This window comes from Otolemur garnettii, unplaced genomic scaffold, assembly GCF_000181295.1.
Source record: "Otolemur garnettii isolate 467f Iridium unplaced genomic scaffold, OtoGar3 scaffold00027, whole genome shotgun sequence".
Classification (NCBI taxonomy): Eukaryota; Metazoa; Chordata; class Mammalia; order Primates; family Galagidae; genus Otolemur; species Otolemur garnettii.
In genome coordinates, this window is record NW_003852422.1 from 8,494,825 (window position 1) to 8,516,276 (window position 21,452).

The 21,452-nt window shown below is 35.7% G+C and overlaps 1 protein-coding gene across 1 annotated transcript in view; it reads right to left on the reverse strand.

The window, feature by feature from the left end:
- Window positions 1-21,452, reverse strand: part of CCDC102B (coiled-coil domain containing 102B) — a 172,029-nt gene that overhangs the window by 72,882 nt on the left and 77,695 nt on the right. Inside the window, exon 6 of the mRNA XM_012804270.2 lies at window positions 10,709-10,918. Within this exon, the coding sequence (XP_012659724.2) occupies window positions 10,709-10,918 (210 nt within the window). The remainder of the gene's footprint in view (window positions 1-10,708; window positions 10,919-21,452) is intronic.

A 21,452-nucleotide genomic window follows, 5' to 3' on the forward strand; every position in this document is an offset into this window, starting at 1 on the left:
ATGGATATTTTCTTTGAGATGACGTTCAGTTCACAAAATAAAATGGTATGGATTAAGTTTATATGGCTATGTAAATTTATGGTGATGTTTTGATTCATAGTTTGGTTAGAACACAATTTTATTTTTGAAATGGTGAAATTAGGTAATTTCATTAGGTAATTAGATTCTTTGGTAATATTAGTCTAGATTTCCTAAGATCAATAATGTGTATCACAGAATGTCAGCAGAAATGGAAGCGCAGGTGGCTTCAAGGGTCCATCTCTCTGCAGAAATACTGAAAAATCCAGAAAAAAAAGTCACAATCAATTTCTTCGGAATCCTGAAAAGGGGTCAAGGGGCATAAACCCAAGAAATCACTGAATCAAGAAAAAGGCAACTTTTAAATATGGCAGAAAAGATTTGTGGTATTTTTCTTGTGTTTCAATGTCCAGAATTACCCTGACCCAAAGCCAAACAAGACAGCCCAAGAAAAGGAAACTGCAGACTCGTGGTCCTTATGTGTCCAGAAATGTGTGTCTTATACCCAAGCCTGGCAGAAGGAATCCAGCAGCATACTAACAGGATTCTATACTGTGAGCAAATGGGGCTTATCTGAAAATGACATCAAAGAACACTTTCTGGTTTCATTATTATTAATATTAGGAAGGAAAGGCACTTAAAAATAATGTATGTAATATACGTTATTTTTAGAAATAGGATCTATACTTACAGGAAATATTACAGGTAATTTATTTAGGTTTGTAATTTGGGACCCAGGAATATATATATTTTAGAACAAATACATAGATGAATTTTATGTGCAATAAAATTTGGAAAACAAGTCACACCAATGTCTCTAATACACATTATAATACTTTTTGCAATAACTGTAAATGATTTTAGCTTACAGCAGGTCCTTGAATAATGCCATTTTGTTATAACATGCATGAGAAAAGAAAAATTGATTACTGACCAGGGTCACTGTATGCTAGTTAGTAAATATATTTGATATATGTGCTTGTCTAAATGGACATAATCTGGTATATTTTTTTGAGACAGAGTCTTATTTTGTTGCCTCCAGTAAAGTGCTGTGGTGTCACAGCTCACAGCAACCTCAAACTCTTGGGCTCAAGGGATTCTCTTCCCTCAGCCTCCCAAGTGTCTGGGACTACAGGTGCCCATCACAATGCTTGGCCATTTTTAGAGATGGGGTCTTGCTCTAGCTCAGAGCTGGTCTCCAACTCGTGAGCTCAGGCAATCCTCCCACTTCAACCTCACAAGTGCTAGGATTACAGGCATAAGCCACATAAATAAATAAATAGACATAATCTCTTGTGGTTTTAATGTAATGGTGTGTTCTGAGTAATTTTTCTATCACGTTAATAAATTCCTTATGAATAAAAACTCATTTTCATAAAACTTAGGAAAAAATCCAAACTTTGTAACAAATATATGCCCATCAAAACAGCATAGTACTGGTACAAAGATGCTAAAGGAATATACTTGAGAATCTAGAAATAAACCAAACCTGTATGGCCAATTAATTTTTGACAAGAATGTGTAGATCCTTCAACGGCAGAAAAAAAATAGTCTCTTCAAAAATAGTGCTGAGACAATTGGTTATCCACATGCAAAAAAATGAAGTTGGACCCCCTTCTCTTGCATCACATACAAAAGTTAACTCAAAATGGATCAATGATCTTAATATGAAAGTTAAAACTATCAAAGTCCTTGAGAAACATTGAAGTGAATCTTAGATTAAGCAAAAAATTCTTAGATATGACAACAGATGTATAAACCAAAGAAAACACACGGAATTCATCAAAGTTTTAGGTGGCAGGTCACACCTCAGTCCTAGCATGTTGGAAGAACAAGATTGAGGAATGCTTGAGGCCAGGAGTTAAGAGACCAATCTGAGCAAGACCAAAAAATTAGCTAGGTGTGCTGGCTCACACCTGTAATCCTAGATACTTGGGAAGCTGAAGTAGGAGCATCACTTGAGCCCATGAGTTTGAGGGTGCAATGAGTTATGATGACACCATGGCACTCTAGCCCAGGTGACAAGTGTGACCCTGTCTCAAAAAAAAAGACACTATCGAGGAACTAAAAAGAAACGACATAAAGAATGAAGAATGAGAAAGAATGTCTGAAAATTCTATATCTGATAAGGGTTTAGTATCCAAAATATATAAATAATTCTTACAATTAAGCAAAAGAAAAATACAAACAACTCAATTAAAAAATAGTCACAGAGCTTAAATATATATTTTTGCAAAGGAGACATACAAATGACCAAAAGCACATAAAAAATCTTCAAAATCATGAACTATTAAAATAATATAAATCAAAATCATATTGAGAAACCACATATAATTAAAAAACCAAAACAAGACAAAAGCAGAAAAGAATAATGACTACCAAACTGACTGCTGAGAACCCACAAATTTGGCTGGTGGGAATGGGATGAGTTCAGCCGCAATGGGAAACAATGTGGTGATTCTTTCAAAGTTAAACATAGAATTACCATAAGACTGAGCAATTCTACACCTAGATATATACCCCAAATGTGCGAAAACAGGTATTCAAATAATGTTTACAGCAGCAGTCTTTTAAAAAGCCAAAATGTAAAAACAATACAAGCTTCCATCGGCAGATAAATGAATAACATATGTGTATACATCACAGTATACAACAAATCTGTGTATACACACAGACACACACATCCCACAATGATATACACACACCACAGTATACAACAAATCTGTGTACACACACACACATCCCACAATGATACACATAGTATACAACAAATCTGTGTACACACACACACACATCCCACAATGATATACACACACCACAGTATACAACAAATTTATGTATACACAGATACACACACATCCCACAATGAGTGACAGATGGTTACACATTGTGTGATTCCTTTTTTATGAAATATTCTGAATAGGTGAATCTATATTGACTGAAAGAAGACTCCTGGTTGCCAGGGGCTGGGGGAGCAAGGAACCGGCAGCTATTGCATGATGCTCACTGGGTCTCCTTTTAGAGCAATAAAAATGCTTTGGAACAGAAAACTGTGGTAATCCCACAACATCGAGAATATACTAAATACCACTAAATTTTTCATAATAAAATAGTAAATTTTATGTTATGTGATTTCACCTTAATGAAAAGAAAAAATAGTGACTGGTTCAGACCTAGGATACTTATTCAATTTTTCATGAATATTGTAGTTTAAATTTAAATTTTAAAGATTGATTTTATTATAGAGTTTAATATCCTTTTAAATAAGAAGGTGAATAGTTATTTTATTTATCATTGCTTTAAATCAAGTTAATATCAATCAACCAATAACTGCTCTATCAACTGCCAATTATTTTGTAATAGTAATAGTGGATTATTAGCAGTATGCTGGCCACACCAAAAATACATAATAATTTCATATCCAAACATCATAATTCATATCATAAAGTTGTATGAAATTCTAACATTGTAAGTGATTTTAAATTGTCAAAATTTGCATTTATTTGCAGAAATTTGTTTTAATTGGGGACAGGTTGAAATATCATTTGTTTGATACACAGGAAGGACGTTTTAAATATAAACCTCCAATGCCGTTTGCCTTGGATAGAATAATAGGGGGGTGGAAGAACTGATGACAAAGCAAGATATATACTGAAATATAATGAAAACGGAAGCATCAGTGTGTAAATTCACTCATGCATTTGATAACACATTTATGAGGAGGTGGCAAACACTCTATGAGGGACTAGATTTAATATTCATGATTTTAATTTAACGAAACATAATAGTAATTGGTGTAAAAGAATGTGAAACTTTACCCAGCACTAATTTATTCTTAGTAATTGCCTTTCACATGTATTTATATTTTCATTCACATACCTTTGTTTCAGTGGAGAATCACAACTCAGGAAGAATACATTTTTATTTGAGAATTAAACGTATAAAGATCAATTCTGTGTGCATGCGTGTGTGCATTTGAGAGTGGGCATGAACACAGAGACTGTATTGGAGTAAATGCTACCCTGCTTGGCAGTTTATTGGTTATTTTCAGCCATTAAGGAGCTTTCAGTAGATCCTTTCCATATTACATTAAAAGTGGTACTTTAAAACTATGATATTTTAAATCTCTGCTAACAGAAATCCTTTGCCAAAAAAATATTATTCCACTCAACACACACAATCCCCTTCATCTTTGTTAAAATGTTTACAAAATCATGGATGTGTCACAAAGTTTCACATAATAACTAAATTATCAGTTTGCAAGACCAATATTGCCTAGTGCTTTGCTACAAATAAGGCATTTTTGAAAGGTAATCAGTTTTTGTTATTATCATCAAAATTATAGCACCTTTCATATACAACGGAGCTGAACTTTGAACTTTTCCATATATCAAAAAGTCTCCACAGTAACATAGATTTTTCTTTTTATTAAAAGGTATAATAAAAAACATGTCTAGCATATCTCAGATATTAAAGCTATGTAGGAACAGTAAAAAAAACACATGAAATAACCCCATCTAAGGTATCAAATTTATATTATTCTTATATATAAGTAATTTTTATTTTGCAACAGAAAAATGTATCTAAAGATTGTTTATTCCTAACTTATTTTATGAGTAGAAGTAGGATTTGGAAGAAAGATAATGAATTGGGAAAACAATCAGTCCATAAGTCTGCCTGACAAGCCATTGCAGGGAAATGAAATATTTCTAAAGCGGAACTCACTAAACGAAATAAACACGATGCCGTTCCTTGACTTTGGCCCCTGTCGGTCATGCAGATTCATTAGGAATTGGCTTTGATGGCTTTTCGACTTTGTGATTAATTCATCATTTTCCTGAGGCACATCAATTACTGCCCTGTCACATTAACTTTCTGAAAGTGACCCATTATGTGACCTGAATGAAAGGATTCCCTCGCCAGAATGATCTGGGAAAACAAGCTTCCGAGCCTTTCAACAGAGGCATGCTGACCGGTTCAAGGCGCTTTACCCAGAAGAATACGGGTCTCTTTTCCCAAGAACTTTTCATTTGGAAAAGTATTGTTTGCAATAGATATATATATATATAGACTGCCTATCAACAGAAGAATTAAGTCCTTATGAACTGGAATCTGTGCCGTACGTTGGATGAACCAAATCAGGGTTTATATCACAGATAATCACGTAAAAACAATGGCTGAGAATCGCAATTCCTATTTTCTCCTTCACAGCCAATCAAGACCTGTCTTGGGAAATATTACATTTTGTGCTGTTGTTCCCTGTTTGGTTACCGCGTCTTCTCCCACTCTAGTGGGCACAAGCCCTGTTTTTCATTTCCCTTCCTCCCATCTGTCTTTTCTTTCTGTCTTCTTGATGATTCAAAGATGGTAACAAAGGAAAGAAAGGGAGGAGGTTGGATAAGAGCGTAAGAAAGTTGGCGATCAGTTAGGCGCCTACGGTGATCTGTCTTTCTCCCAAACCCCCAGGAAGATGTTTTTTCCTTAACTGAAGGGGAGCTCCCCTTTTCTTGAAACTCCTTTCTGCCTGTGTGGTTGATCAACTTATGTTCCTCCTTCAATTGTTTGTTCCACTTGCTGTATGCGCAGGAGGTACGAGTGAGGTCCCCACCGTTAGCAAGACCAGATTGGTTCCATTAAGAGAGCTGAGACAAGTGAAGAGACTCTGGGGTAATGGCTGACAGGGAAAGCTTGCTGAGGAACAGTCTAAGCTTTGCTGACGGTTTTATACCCAGGGCGTTGGTTAGTGGAGATGATCCAGACCAGTGATTTCCAATCAATGTGCTGTGGCACACGGGGGTGTGCCATGAGAAGATCATAGGTGTGCCACGGAAAATTTTAAAGGTCATTATCAAATTACTTTCAAAAGAGGTTCAAAGTGCAATGAGAATGTTCTTTTGGTTTTTTACTTTTTTTTTTTTTTTTGATCAATATAATTTAAGTGGACTTCAGAAGTTTAACTATGGGTTCAAGTAAATTTTTTATAAAAGGTTGAAGAACTCAGATCTAGACCATGCTCTAAACCCAGAAGATCCATCTAGAAGGTTCTGCGTGGCCAGAGCGAGATGAATGCCTTCCGGGTATTGCTCTGTCACGTTTTTCTGCTTGGCCCCCTCTGTACATTTCAGCCAAGAGACCAACCACAAGATATGACTCATGGGTCCATCCAGCTCACCTGTTTGCGCACCACGGCCAAGAACTGGAAATATTTTCTATTCTTTTGAAGGCTTCTAAAAGTCTTAAATGTGAAACAGAGAATGTGTTTTAAAATAGCTGAATATGAATATATTCTGTAATCTTGACCTTTTCAGAGAGTTTGACTGTCCCTAGTCTAGAAAGACACTCTGTGTGTTTGTTTGATGTACCCATATGTAAAGAGTTATTCAACACAAACAGCAAATAATTTACATTGTCAAGGAAAATGGGGAAAGACTTTGAAATGGCCAGTAAATAGTCCTGTAGTTGTGTCTAACACATTAACCCAGGTAAGACAATCTGATTCTGTAGGATCTTGCAACTTGAAACATCTTTACACTATTTTACACATAACTGTATAATTTGTAGATAACCCATAGCAATATAAATGATTCTTTTCCACACACATTCGGGAGAATGTCATCTGGTAACAGTGCAATTTATTTCCTATTTTGAATCTACTAATGTTTATTTCAACATTCCTTGGTGAATGGTTCTGATGTTTAGATTCTCCATTCCACTAGCCATAATATCTTACCAGTTTTCATCATTAATTAATGGGTTAAATAAAATAGTTGACATGTGTTCTTTTTATGTTTGCATAAAATTATGAGTTTAACAATTTTTGTTGTTGTTGAGACAGAATCACCCTGGGTAGAGAGCCATGACATCACAGGTCACAGCAACCTCAAACTCTTGGGTTCAAGCGAATCTTCTGCCTCAGACTCCCTTGTAGCTAGGACTACAGGTGCCCAACATGATGCCTGGATAGTTTTTCTATTTTTAGCAGAGACAGGAGTTCATTCTTACTCAGGCTAGTCTCCAATTCATGAGCTCAACCCACTGACCTCAGTGTCCCAGAGTGTTAAGGATTACAGACATGAGCCACTGTACCTGGCCTTTACCAAATTTTAAATTACATTTAAAAATAACTAAATTATGTCATGTAGATATACTATTGTACTAATATGTATTATAAACATAATATGGATATTCTAACAGCAACAAATAAAAATGTGTTGGTAGTTTCTTTCCAAAACTTGGTGACATGTACACCCCACTTTTGATAACTAATACTTAATACACTTCAATTTTTTAGCCACCTTTAGAAAACTAAAAATATTTCATAACAAATAGTTCAAATTTTTGAATCCAAATTTCCTGAGTGTATAAATATGTTTTTTAATCTATTAAATCATATAAATTATTCCAATATGTGCTTATCTACATAGTCATAAGGACAGGTGGATTTTTTTTAAAGGACGGATAAAAACATGAATTCTAATGATGGAGCATGACAAATGTAACTGACTGTTGGCTGTGGAATCGGAGTTTCAAATGCGGTTTCACTTCTCCTCCTTAAAACATACACTTTGATTCTCCTCATGTTTTCACAAAGCTGGTTTTCAAATGTCTTTGCCATCATTTAAAATGCAGGCTTCATTCCAAAAGGAGCACTCAAATACTGCCACTGCACAAGTTCTCCTGTCTGATATCTGTCAGCTGCGCTGATGCCACGGAACCATGGAATGCTGTTGTTATTTCCAGAAGCAACAACAAATCCAAAGACCTGCATGCAGAGGTTCTTCTAGAAAAGTCTATTCAGCCAGTTTATGCTCTAAAAATAATTACTACACAGTGATAATCTTCCAATCTGTGCATGAAAATTCAAGTGAGCTGCTATACTGTTTTCAAGCTGTAAAAGATTGATGTGCCTGTGTCCTTAACACACTGGATGAAGCAAGACTGGATGGAGAATCACGTCATATGATAACTCGTGTGAGGAACAGTCTGTGTTGTTGGTTTAATAACACACAATTTAAAATTGAAAGCCATTTTCTTTAAAAATGTATTCCCTAGAACACTAAAAGTCAAAAAAAGCAAAGGAAAAGCCATGCGAAAATCCTTCCTTCTTGAATTAATACATTTATACAAATTTCATTGAACAGTAAGATTATTAAAACTGAAGATACTTTTAAAAATCTATTGTGGGGATTTATAAGAGTATCAGGTAGCTTTGTGTCTTCCATAAACATAGGGTAGATGTGATTCCATGTGAATGTCACATGGTAAGAGATCTCACATCTCTGTTAAAGACTCTCCTAGTGGTGTGTTGCCAGTAGTGTCCCTCACCACCCACTTGCACTGCCTCATTCATATATGGAACATTTATACACATATAGACATGGTACTCAGAGTACTTATCTACATGTGTGGTGTATGTGGTACTCAGGTGCTACCTATATACATTTATTTGGTAGTCATATATGGTACCTCAACAATATTTATGCATATGCTACTCATATATGACCCCTATATATATGGGATACTCATATATGGGGCCTACATACATATATATGTACATGGTACCCATGTGTTGTACCTATGTACACACACATATGTGGTCATCATATATGCCCTACAGACATGAATACGTAGTGTTCATATGGATATGTTCATACTAATTCATACATACTCACACATATACAGACAAGGTGCTTGTATATGATACTTACATGCATATGCATTAGTCCTCACTGAAGTGATCTTAAAGCTACCATGTGGTATTGTTATTATGATAAAATCTACATTATTCTCTGGACTTTGAAATGTTCTATACACAGCTATGATTCACTTGCCATTTGAGGACATCGAATCTTGACATTTTGAGATTCTGCAAGGATGTCGGTTGCACCAAGGATTTTGACCTGAAGTTGTTCCATAATAAGCAATTATCCCACTTTCAGCAGTGAGTCTGAACTAAGGAAGATGGTAAAGTCAGCAACACTACTCCCACCATCAGAATGATTTATACTTAAAGAACCTCAGTCTTCTACTCGATAAGCACACACGCCTATTTGATCAGACCTTCCAGAATCCTCCCGGTTCCCGAGTTCTCTCCCCAGTCCTAGGTCAAAGAACTCTGCAGGTCTCAAAGAGCCCAGGTCCCTCTCAGTGCTCCCTGGTGACAGATCATACCAATCAGTACGTGTGTCAGCTCCAAGCAGGCCCAAATCAATCCTCATTTTTCCAGACATACCTCATATTATGATAGCTAGAAAGGTGTCAAAATTAAACAAAATGAATTATTTCTTCATTTGTGTTCCCACTCCCCCTCATTCAGAGCAATCAGCATGCTTTATTAATAATAATTTATGTGTATCTTTCTTTAAAGATATTGGGGAGGGATAATGATTCATTAACCTTCTTGTTACCAGAATCTACAGCAGTGGCTGATAAAGAAAATAATATAAAAACATACTCAGTTTCTATTTATTGAATCAAATGGAAGGAGGTATTTTGATAATTGAACCATATTCCATAATTGAGGTAATTCTGTGCTTTTAGATATAGAAATTTCAAAAAAAATCTTCTCTTGGATATATCAGTTGTGTATTTATCTGAATCAAACACGCTATTAGAGATGATTTATGAATCTGTGTGAGAGACAGTTCTGATCAACGGCTGTAACATTTAACTTCAGACATTTGAGCTGGCAAGTTGGGAAACACTAATACAATTTAATCTTGCATTGGCAACAAATCCCTAGAATCACAAAATAATAAAGTGATATGGAATTCAATTTTTCTGACTCTTTAGCTTCTAGAGCTCATATGAGTATAAATGGCTTATGTAACTAAAAAATATGAACTTATAAAATTTACTTTATCAAACTGTTACCAAACAGTTTGTGCTAAAACGCTATATATACTTTAATGGAAAAAAGTAGACAGATGATGTCTGTATCATGCAGCATATTGACATTCAACCATGCAAATTGCAACTATAAGTAATAGTTATAAGCACATTGAAGAATATGTACGCTCTTTATCAAAAATAAATCCATTTATAGCATTAACTACGCCTACCAACTTGAGGATAAAACACATCTGAATCAATTTCCTCAAATCAGATTTTGAATTTATTCCCAATTTTAACAAATGCCATTGCCTATAAAATCTATTTGGAAAAAAAAAACTGGTGAATGTAATTGACTCAAAAATAATTATTCTGAGGCTAAATAAAAAAGAAGCAGAAAACAATGTGCCTTAGTTGAATTTGAATGTTTGTATCAATACTTACCATCGCTGCAAACCAATTCTTATTGTACAGCTGCTCAATAATCGTAATAGAAAAATACGATTATTGAAAATAAGATCAATAGCTTGGAAAACGCTGAGACAGAGCCATAACAGGCACCAAGAGGGACAAGGTCCCTTTCTTCCTTTTTTTTTTTTTCTTCTTCTTTTTGGGAACATCGAAACTGTCTGAAGGTTTGTTACAGTGTAAGATTTTCAGCCAGAATTGGACACGCTTTGTTTCAGATTCATCAACAGCATTATTTGGCATCACAGTGGAACAAAGGGCAAGCTCTGTCAGGTACCAGACAGCACAAAAGGGAACACTCCCATCTGGAGGTGTGGAGAGAGGAGGCGGCATCCTGGCGTGGGGAGGGGCACCCCACTCAGAGGACACGTGCTCCAGGGAGCAGCCTTACCTGGTCTTGCTCCTGCAGATCAGTTTGGGCCCTCTTGAAATCACAGTCTGGAGAGTCTGCGCTCACTCTGTTTTTGCCATCCAGGAGCTCTTCCATTTCTTTCACCTGAGTCCTGAGCCTTCTATTTTCTCTCTCCAGACCTTGCTTTTCTGTTTCAAGTATTTCCCTCTTGTCCCACTCCAAGGCATTTTCAGCCTGCAATCTCTCTAGCTAAAGTCATAAAATACAAAAAAGAAAACAAACAAAGCAACAACAAAAAAACAGGTTATAGCAACTGGAATTGCCAAAAGGTAAAACAGCCAGCAAAAAGAAGCCCCATTAAGAAAGATTAATGGATATTTCCATTTATATAATTTTAAAAAGAAACTTGTATTTATTTATGCTACATAAATAAAGTGTTTCACTTGGTTCATGTGACTATGCCCATAACCATATGGGTTATATTAGTGAAATAAATGTGGAAATGTAAAACCACTGATTTTTTGGTACTAATCTCCACTCTCAACTAATAAATGTGTATCAATTGAAAAAACACAAAATCATTTCTAAGGCAACATTGATTCACTTATTCACTCACTCGTTGATTTATCTGGAGAAAAAATAAACTACATTCATATATTTCTTTGTCTTTCAAGTTCCAAGTCCTATGCACTATGCTGCATTATGAGTCGAGACAGGAGAATGGACAAGACTATTGGCCATTCTGTGATCTCCATACTATAAAATAAAGTCAAACACACACAGGGAGGGGCCAGTTTAATTTTTAGGGAACAGAGGTTGGTAAATCATGTTCCAAAGCCAAACCTACCCTGTTTGATTATTTCCTACAATAAATGGTTTTCACTTTTTAATTGTTAGAAAAAATCAAAGATAGAATACTCTTTTGGACTCATTAACATTATATGAAATTCAAATTCGAATACCACCCATAAAGCTGTGTTTAGCACAGCCACACTCACTGTTCACACAGTGTCTGAGACTGCTTTCCCATCCAGTGGCTGAGTTGAGCTACTGAGATAGAGAATATATGGCTGGCAAAGCCTAAAATATCTCCTACCTGCCCCTTACAAGCAGAGTTTGCTGACCTCTGCCCTTGTCCTATCGTTCTTATCCTGGGCTGTATGTTAGAATCACTCGGGGAGATATAATTACCAGTGATCAGAAACATTCTCTAGAAGTTTTGATTTACTTGACTTAGGATAATTTCAATGTCTTTATGGGCAATTTTACCTTTAAAAAAAAAAATTAGTACTTAAACAGGCAAAATCAAATGTATTTTAGTTCTGCAGTTTTATTTTTATTTTTATTTTTTAAACTGAGACAGAGTCTCACTCTGTTCCCCCACTCCTGGGTAGAATGCCATGGCATCATAGCTCACAACAACCTCAAACTCCTGGGCTCAAAGAATCTCCCTGCCTCAGCCTCGAGTAGCTGAGATAAAAGATTCCTGCCAGGACACCTGACTAGTTTTTCTATTTTTACTAGACTTTGCTGAGGCTGGTCCCAAACTCCTGAGCTCAAGCAATCCACCAGCCCTTGGGATCTTGTTCTGGCTCCGGCTGGTCTAGAACTCCTGAGCTCAAGCAGTCCTCCTGTCTTGGCCTCCCAGAGTGCTAGGATTATAAGCGTTAACCATGGAGCCAGGCCCTGAGCTATGAATTCTAATTCTGACTTTACCATTATTTCACTGGATAAAATTAGTCAAGTAACTTCATCTTCTTATAAATGTGGACAATTTATTCTCTGATCTAATAGAGTTAGTGAGAAGCGTAATCAAATTAACTGAAAAGTACTTAGCACAATAATGTACTACTAAGAGGAAAAATATTGAGGTTCTATAATTTCAGAAAAAAATTATATATTTATTTTTGTCATTTACTTGGGCATGGGTGTATATATATAAAATACGTATGCACATACACATATATATGTATATATCACACACACATAAATGTGACTTATTGCATAGATCTATATAGTGAAGCAAGTTTTCACAATAGAAAAACTACTAGAATGTAGTCCTGTTTCCATGGGTTATTCTTTGGCTAATTCTGAACAAGATACTTTTATGTTGCTGAGTTTTCTTAATAGTGAAAGTAGCATAAGAACGCCAACTCCACTAAGTCTGTGGTATTGTAAGAATCAAATGAGATTAACTATAAAAAATGTTTTGTAAACTATATAATTAAAATGCGAGACATTTAAGAGCTTAAGGATACAAATTGTAAATTACTTGTTTTTACATTATTGGACTTAAAAGGCTTGATCGCAATGTATTTTATAGTATTACACTGTTACAAAGTATGTTTCTTTGACATTCTGGGCTCTAAAAATACCAAACATAGTCAACATTAAAATGCTGGACTTCAATACTATCTTTTGAAAGGAATTTTGATATAAAAGTCTAAAAACTGCTTTTTCATATCCTTATAATTGTACATTATTGTAGAAAATGTTCTGTTCCCAAATCTAAGCGGTGTTCTGGCTTCTAAAATGCAGGAAACTAAAATTACATTCTTGGCACTCAATTTCATTTACCAATTATACATAATAAACTAAGGTTTTAAATATTCGATGATGTAGTTTGACATTTGGGGTGCCAGTTTGGGGATATGAGGTGAAAATACTATTTCACAATTCAATTTAGAATATTACATTACTTTTATTCTCAAGATTAATGCTTAAAATTTCTATCATTGTATCACTTATCAGAATGAAAATATAAAGCTGCAACAAAAGTCAGTGATAAAAAATTAATTTTAGGAGAGTAAATGTATTTTGGACAAAGACAAATATCGTAGTATGTCAAGGCTTTATGAAGTTGTAGGACTTAAAATAAATTGATAAAATTAAATAAATTGAATACCTAATGACAGATAACAGATAGTGCTAAATTTTAAATAGGTACTTACACTTAGCTGATATAAATGAATAAATGCTAAATCTTAAAAATTTTAACACAATGATTTAACAGTAGTAAATTAACCTTAAATAATAGCATCTAATTTTTTACCATTTGATGATTTATTAATACATACAAATTATTTCTATGTGTATGATTCACTTCAAAAAAACAGAAGTCATAAAAATGGAAACTTCTTGAAAACTGTAAGTAGTTTCATTTTAGTTGCCATTTTTCAAAATCATTTTTTATCAGATCACTCTTCTCCAAGAATCATATGAAAATTCGCTACTTTAAAATGCACTCAATCGAATGCAAGTTAAAATGATAAAAGAAAAATCATGTACTATTTTAAGCTACACCCATTTGAAAAGAGGATTTTCAGTAAAACGGCCTACAGCTGAGTTCCAGTCCTGTTATCCTAATTGCTTCCAGTTTAATAACATGAGGAAATGCCTATAACCTAGTCCTCTGAGGGAGATATCAAATTACTTAGGGAAAATATTTATGAAATTTCCACATTCAACACATGATTTCTTACATCGTAACTGTGTTTTCTACAGAAAAGAACCATGCCTAAAGCCAATTCTAATACCGGCAGATCAGAACACTATATTAATTTTTCATTAAGTTTTTTTAAGATAAGAATCATTTTGTAAATGGCCTGGATCAACAGAGAGAAATCCTAAGAGAATTGTACTATCTGCCCTTCTTCAGGCCAGTGAAGAACCACCTAAAACCAATGCAGAAGGTCCAGTAATAGATTTGCAAACATTCAGATTTTTCATTTTGGAAGAGTCAGCCATGAAACCTCATTACACATATTGTGATTCTGGAGGGAAGGGGAAACGGCAGGAAGCTCCCAGCACTGGGAAGGGACTATTGTCCTTACTCTCCTGAGAACTTAATGTATTCCTGCTAAAGAGCTGTATGAGTGATTTCCTATCCTCATGATAATTCAGCAAGTTTAGATGTGCTGTTCTTGAGGGAACTGGGACTCAAGGCGTAGGAGAAACTCTCCAAGTGATCAAGGGTCCAGACCACGATTCGCTGAAAGTTCCTCCCTGATCCCTTTCCTGACCTCTCCCACCACACATGGTGCTAACAGATAGTGCTCTGGGCTTGCACACCTGCTTGCAATAGTAACTACTACATTCCGAATACCCGTTTGCAATGAACTCTAGCAAAAGTTTTGCTATGTTTCTGTTTGGTTTTACATATTTTGGAGGGTTTTTCATTCCCCCTCTTTATTCTGTTTCTGTATCAGCAAATTAATTCAGAAGAGAGGCAATTTCAGCAGAATCACATTCAACAGTCTGGCAACTCAAATGTAAATTAACTCATATTATTCATGTCCTCCCTGGATCTTTTAACCATGTCTTAGAATCGCAAAGAAGAATTAGAGGAACTCCCTTCCTTCCTCTCTGAAAAAGGAATGTCTATATTCAATCGTCTGTAGGTAAAGATAGCCCAGGGATAACTCAGTCCCTCCTTGGCCAACAGTCAACAGCACAATGAAGATTTTAGCAATGTATGATGTCACATACACATTCTTTTAATTTTTTTTAAATCATTTGTGAATTTCTAAGAGCAAAAAAATTGCTTTACTGGCTTTAAAAAATTGTGTGCTGAAGATAAATCTCAGGGAGGATTCAAAACGTGTATCTCTGAAAACAAATCAAAAGCAGTCTAAGAATTTCTTTTTAAATATGTCTTGGTCTGAATCAGGCAGTGTATATTAGAATGATAAAAGAAAACGCACTTGGAAAACCTTTCATTTCTGCTGGAGAAAACTTATAGGCATCCCTCAGATAAAGGTGGGTATTTTGGACCTGTGATTTTGTAATAGCCAGGCGCTGTCTCAAAAAATCTTAATGGTGTTACAAAATTAATACCCAAATATTTTCTTCATTTTAATATAGAAGTCAATAATCTGTTAAGATTAAAAATGTAAATAAACATGCTGCTTTTATCCCACAAATATAAGAATTGTTTTTTGTATGTTGCAATACAAGAAGAGAAAGGCCTCGAGCTAAAATGAAAACAGTAAGAAAGATGCTTTTTTGCAGGTCTCCTGCCAAATGTTGACATGCTACAGTGGGTTTCTTATAAACTCAGGAAAGTGTGAAACTTCACAGAATTTGAGAAGTGAGACACAATAGAGCTCATAAAATGTGGCTCTTGTTCCAGTGACAGCAGAATCAGAGGTTTAGCGGAGGTGTCTATAATTGGACTTAATTTTACACCCTCAAATGTGCTCTATTACCAAGAAGAAACAGGCAAACACAAAACACTCAACAACATCTACACTAGCAAGATGAATACAGAACAGGAAAGTTGTAATTAACCAAAAAGAGTAAATACTCTGCTTCCCAAATCTCCCCTAAAAGTAATTTAAAAAATAAATAAACTCTCTTGGCACCAGAATTGCCCACCAGGCCTTCTCAGAGATTTTCATTGCTCTCATTATCAAAAAAACATGAAACCTGCTGGCACTGCCTAAAGTGCCAGAGTTCCCAGACGGGTCTTCTCAGAGATTTTGGCACCAGAGTGGCCAGACAGGTCTTGTCAGAGACATTTCTTGTTCTCTATTAAAAATAACAACAATAATAATAAAATAACATGCTGACACTGCCCACAGCATGGTTTTCTGCTCTAATGAATCTGTCTTGTGTCAACATACATATTTATTTCTCTAAGGAATTAACAACCATTTAACTAACAAGTTATATTGTCTAATTGTATGAACTTGATGGTTAATACAATAAAGACAGCCTAGTGATAACTCAGTCCCTCTTTGGCCGAAAGACACCGGCACAGTGAATGATTTTAGTAATGAGTAATGTCACATATACATTCTTATAATGTATTCTTTAATTCAATTAATTCTTTTCATTCCTTTTAATACAGAGTCAGTACTTTTTACTGGCTTGTTGTTAAGTTACAATGACAAGTGCGTTGATTGATCGACTACTTCTGTGTGTGTGACTCTGATTCTGGCTCGTTATTTTTTTGAACTCCTTTTCATTTCCCCAATACTACTCTGATTTACACACACACAAACACACACACACAGGGTCCCATAAAATGTATATATATTTTAAGAAAGAAAAAAACTGTGTCAAAATTGTAGTACTGAATATATACCAGTAACAAATGATGAATACAAGCCACATTTGACTTCCGCAATTACAAGAGGTGCTCGAAGTGGACACCATCAGCATCCAGACACTTCTGACTACTGGGGAATGACCACTGAGCAACGTGGACCACAGTGTCCACTTACATCTCTGTGCATGACATTTCAATTTCTTCCCAAAGTATCACTAGGGTAGCCGGAGTTCCATCATTCTCCACATCATGTAAGGTCTCCCATAGGTAGAAGTTAAGGGGTGTCAGGTCAGGAGAACATGAAGGAAACTCGACCACGTCTCTTTGTTCTATCTGTTGTCCTGGCGAATTCTCACAGAGATAAGCTGTCAGATCTCGGTGCATGTACAACTTTGAAACGAAAACATTCCATTTTGCTGTTTTAAGAATGCTTCACTGGGTGGTGCCTGTGGCTCAAAGGAGTAGGGCACCGGCCCCATATGCCGGAGGTGGTGTGTTCAAACCCAGCCCCAGCCATAACTGTAAAGAATGCTTCGTGTGCTTGTCCTGCTAACTCCTATCTTCTGGTAGAATCTGCAGCCAGTATGAGTCAATGCCACAGTAGAAGAGGCAGGACTTGTTGCTGTGGGAGACCTCCTGGTCCCTCCCTTGGTTGGACCCGTCACACACAGCACCAATCGTCTCCCACAAATCATGGAAGTGTGTGGTTGTTGGTGTGTGGGAAGTTCTCTGGCAGAGTCAGCCCTCCATTGCCTTTGTGCTTCCACAGTGCTCTCGAGTTTCCAATACCACGTCCAGTTATGCTTGTGTCCCTCCATCCACAGCTCTGCGTCTGCCAGTTTCTCCCACCTGCCTTTTGCATGGTGACTAATATTGCATTGGACTGACAGCATCTTGTTCAACTTCAAAAACTAAGACGTAAATAAGACCTATTCACTGTGTATACATTTTGGCACCCCAGCACACACATACATATATTTTTTGCTGGTGCATACATAGGTAATTGCTCTTATATCTAGCAATATCTTTAAACTCTTATGAATTATTACAAATTACATTTTGTAGATTAATTTGCATTTTTAAATGGATAATTATCTCATCTTTGATACTTGAAATTTTGTTTCTTTCTACCTCTTACAATTTTATTTATTTGTTTTCTTTTTTAAACTGGGACCCAAAGTACAATGGTAAAAAGTGATAGCTCATTTTTAATCATCATTCAATAAAACATTTGCTCTGAAGTCTTCTCCATCAGATTTTAACAGTCCATTTTGATTCTTAGTATGCTAAAGTGTTTTTCCCTATAACCATGAATTGCGTTTAAGCAAACGCTTTTTAAACAAAATTTGAGATAATCACATAATTGATTTTTGCTCTTAGCGTGCATAGTGTGGTGATTTACATAATGGATGTTCCAAGGCTACAACACGCCTTCTGTTGCAGTGACAAAGCAACTTTTAAAAAATTTACTAGATTTAGATGAATGTTCCTTGTATTTGATTAATTATTTTGCCACTAAATTTATCTGTGAGATTGACTGTCATTCTCCCTTCCCTGTATATGGTGTCCTTTGCATGTAGCATTGGAGAAAGTTGGAAAGTTTTTCTAATCTTCTTTAGAAAAATGTCCTATAAAATTGGAATTATCTACCCTAAGTGGTATAGCTTAATCATAAACCATTCTGACCCTGAAGTTTTATTGTAAGAAAATTTTTCATTTATTATTTTTTAATGTAATTTATTGACTGTTATAAATCCATTCAGGCTTTCTATTTATTTGTACCAGGCTCACATGAGGTAAGTTATATTTTTCTGGTCAGTAATTCAGTTTGTGGATTTATTTATTTATTTATGTTTGTTAACATGTCATCGGGGTGTTTTCTTATCTTTTAAAATCTCCATTTTATCTAAAGTCAAATTTCCTTTACTAATAGTATATTATAGTTATAGCTTCTTCACTAATTTTGTCTACATTTCATCTTAATTTTTTTCAAAGAAGAAACTTCTATCTTTTCAAAAATAGTCTATGAAGCATTTTTTTTTGTATTTTGTTAATGATCAATATTGCCATACCTACAGCTCTTTTGAATTTTTATTGTTACCCCTTTTACTGACATACTAAGTAGAATGTTAACTTATTTTTTTTGTTATTTTTATTTTTCTTGGTCTTCCAAGAAGCTATTATACAATGAGATTAAAAATGCAGTGGATGTATTGGGAGGAATGCCCATGGGAGAAAATAGGGAGGCAGCCAGGAGAGGCAGGGGGCCGACAAACTGATGCAGAATTGGTGTGGAGTGAGAGAAAAACAAGGCAGAAAGGGAGGAGGAGGTGAAGCCTCTGAGGCTTCCCTGCATTCTAAGCACAGACAGAGAAGGCCCTTGAGGAGTTGCTGAGTCAAAATCAGTAGCCAGAGGAACACAGCATCTCCCAGTAACAAGGAAGCCTCTGTTAGGCTGGGCATGGCCTCTGGAAAGCAGGGACTCATCTCCTGGATTTTAGAAGACAGCAACTGGGATTCTGGGCAAACTCTCTGTAATTGAGACATAAGAGGCACATCTCATAGCAGACACACCCGCTTCCTAATATATGCATTGGTGTTATAAATAAATATTCTTGAGATTTGCTGCATCCCTCAAGATTTCAGTGTTTTTATCTTTCAGGCTTAAGTTGCATTAAATTTCTATCTTTGAACTATGAGTTATTTAGACGTCCGTTTGTTAGTATCCAAATAAATCAGTTTCTTAAAGTAGCATTTTTGTAATCAAGGCAAAAACTAAATGGCTGTCTCTGGTTAAAAACAAGAAAAGCATCCTCAGGAAATTACATAGGCTTAGAACATGACCACTGCCTGAATCTCAACCCCTCAACACAACCTCGAAAGACCAAAAGTGAGAATAAATAAAATCACTGGGAGCTCATACTTACAAATGTTAATAAAAAGACGTAGTCTGGTACAAAACCTCGTATGTAAAAGGGATGATAAATAAGTGAGAAGCTTTCACTTATCAGAGCTTATCAGCACTTACCAGAGCTTTTTCTGGGGACCATGTGGAAGCAGAATCAGAGGGGAATTGTGCAAAAAAGGAATTACAAAGTAGGGCGGACTCCCAGCAAGAAAATCAGTGTCACCCTGAAACACTGCAAACAGACTGCAGACCCGGAGAGCCCCAGCACGAGCTACTGTCAGATATGTAATAAAGGGACTCAGAAAGTTCAAAGGATAATGGTTTCAGTCTTGCATGGGGTGGGGGGCGGGTACCTCTCATGGGTGGCATGGAGTCCCTGGGAAGGGAGTGATGTCATTTGGATAGTTCCTGAAAAAGGAAAATGGTGAAGCAAGAAAGCAAGAAACTGCTATTAAGGGCTCCATTAAAGAATTACAATGCAGATTAATTGCATTCTCCTACCCAAAAGCTTTAATTAAAAGAAAAAATGTCCTTTTACTATATCAGAAAAGAGGGCACTACAGAACTAAGAAATTAAATATACAACTTACAGTTTTCATAATTCTACCTTCTCCCACAGAATCCACCTGTTATCACTTATTCATACTAGTCCAGGAAAACCTTACCCAGTTGTTACAGAGTGAATAGTATCCCCCTCCCCAAATTCATATTTAGAAGCCGTAACCCAAGTGTGACAGTATTTGAGATAGGGCCTGAATGTTTAAAACATTTATTTATAGTGAAATAATGGGAGAAGTTCTAACAGACTAAAAGATGATTAACCAGATAAAACACCTGGTCTATTAATAAAACTAGACTGGATGTTGGCTGAAAACAATAACTATAAAAGATATTCTTGGAAAAAAAAGAATTTGAATGTGAACTAGATATTGATATTAATAAGTCATTAATTTCTTCAGTTTGATTATTGTAGTAATGTAGGAAAAAATGTCCTTATTCTAGGCAGATGCATGCTAAGCCTTTAAGAGAGATGTCATGATGGATGCAACTGGGTTCAAATAGTATAGGAATTAATCTTAAAAGATAAAAGACAATGTTAAGTTATTGCGTTTATAGTAGATATTTTTCAAGAAAATATATCAGGAAAAGAAAGATATTGCAATAGTTTCTCATGTGGGAAATAGTATCATACAGAGATAGAGAGAGAAATAATCAGAAAATGAATGGAGAAAGGAAGAAGGAATAAATAAGTATAAAGAGGACAGCGACTTCTTAGAGAACAATGGTGACAGTGCGCCATGAATAAAAGTGTACCAATTGCCTAAAAAAATTGCCTCTAAGTACTAAATAAATAAAAAGTAAGCCCATTGATCATAATACAAATATTAGTGCATGTGTTGAGTGTGAAGATATGAAAGACACAATTTTGTCTGGAGAAACCAGAGTATACAATTTTTTTAAAATAACGAAACAGATGAACTTGGTTGACTCCAGCAAAAAAAAAAAATAGAAAGAAAGAAATTTATTTTTATTTTCTTGAAATAATTGAAACAAGAAAGATACATTAATACTTGTCCTAAGAAACAGATCTTCTGAATGTAGTTCTTTTACTTTAATACCATAAAGGTAAAATGGGAATTAGGACCCCACTACCTGCGGTAAGGGCATAGAAACTCTGTGCATAGGCCCACTGTGCTAGGCTGGGTGTTGACAGGTCCACTGTGCTTGAGCTGGGTGTTGACAGGTCCACTGTGCTAGGCTGGGTTTTGACAGGTCCACTGTGCTGGGCTGGGTGTTGACAGGTCCACTGTGCTGAGCTGGGT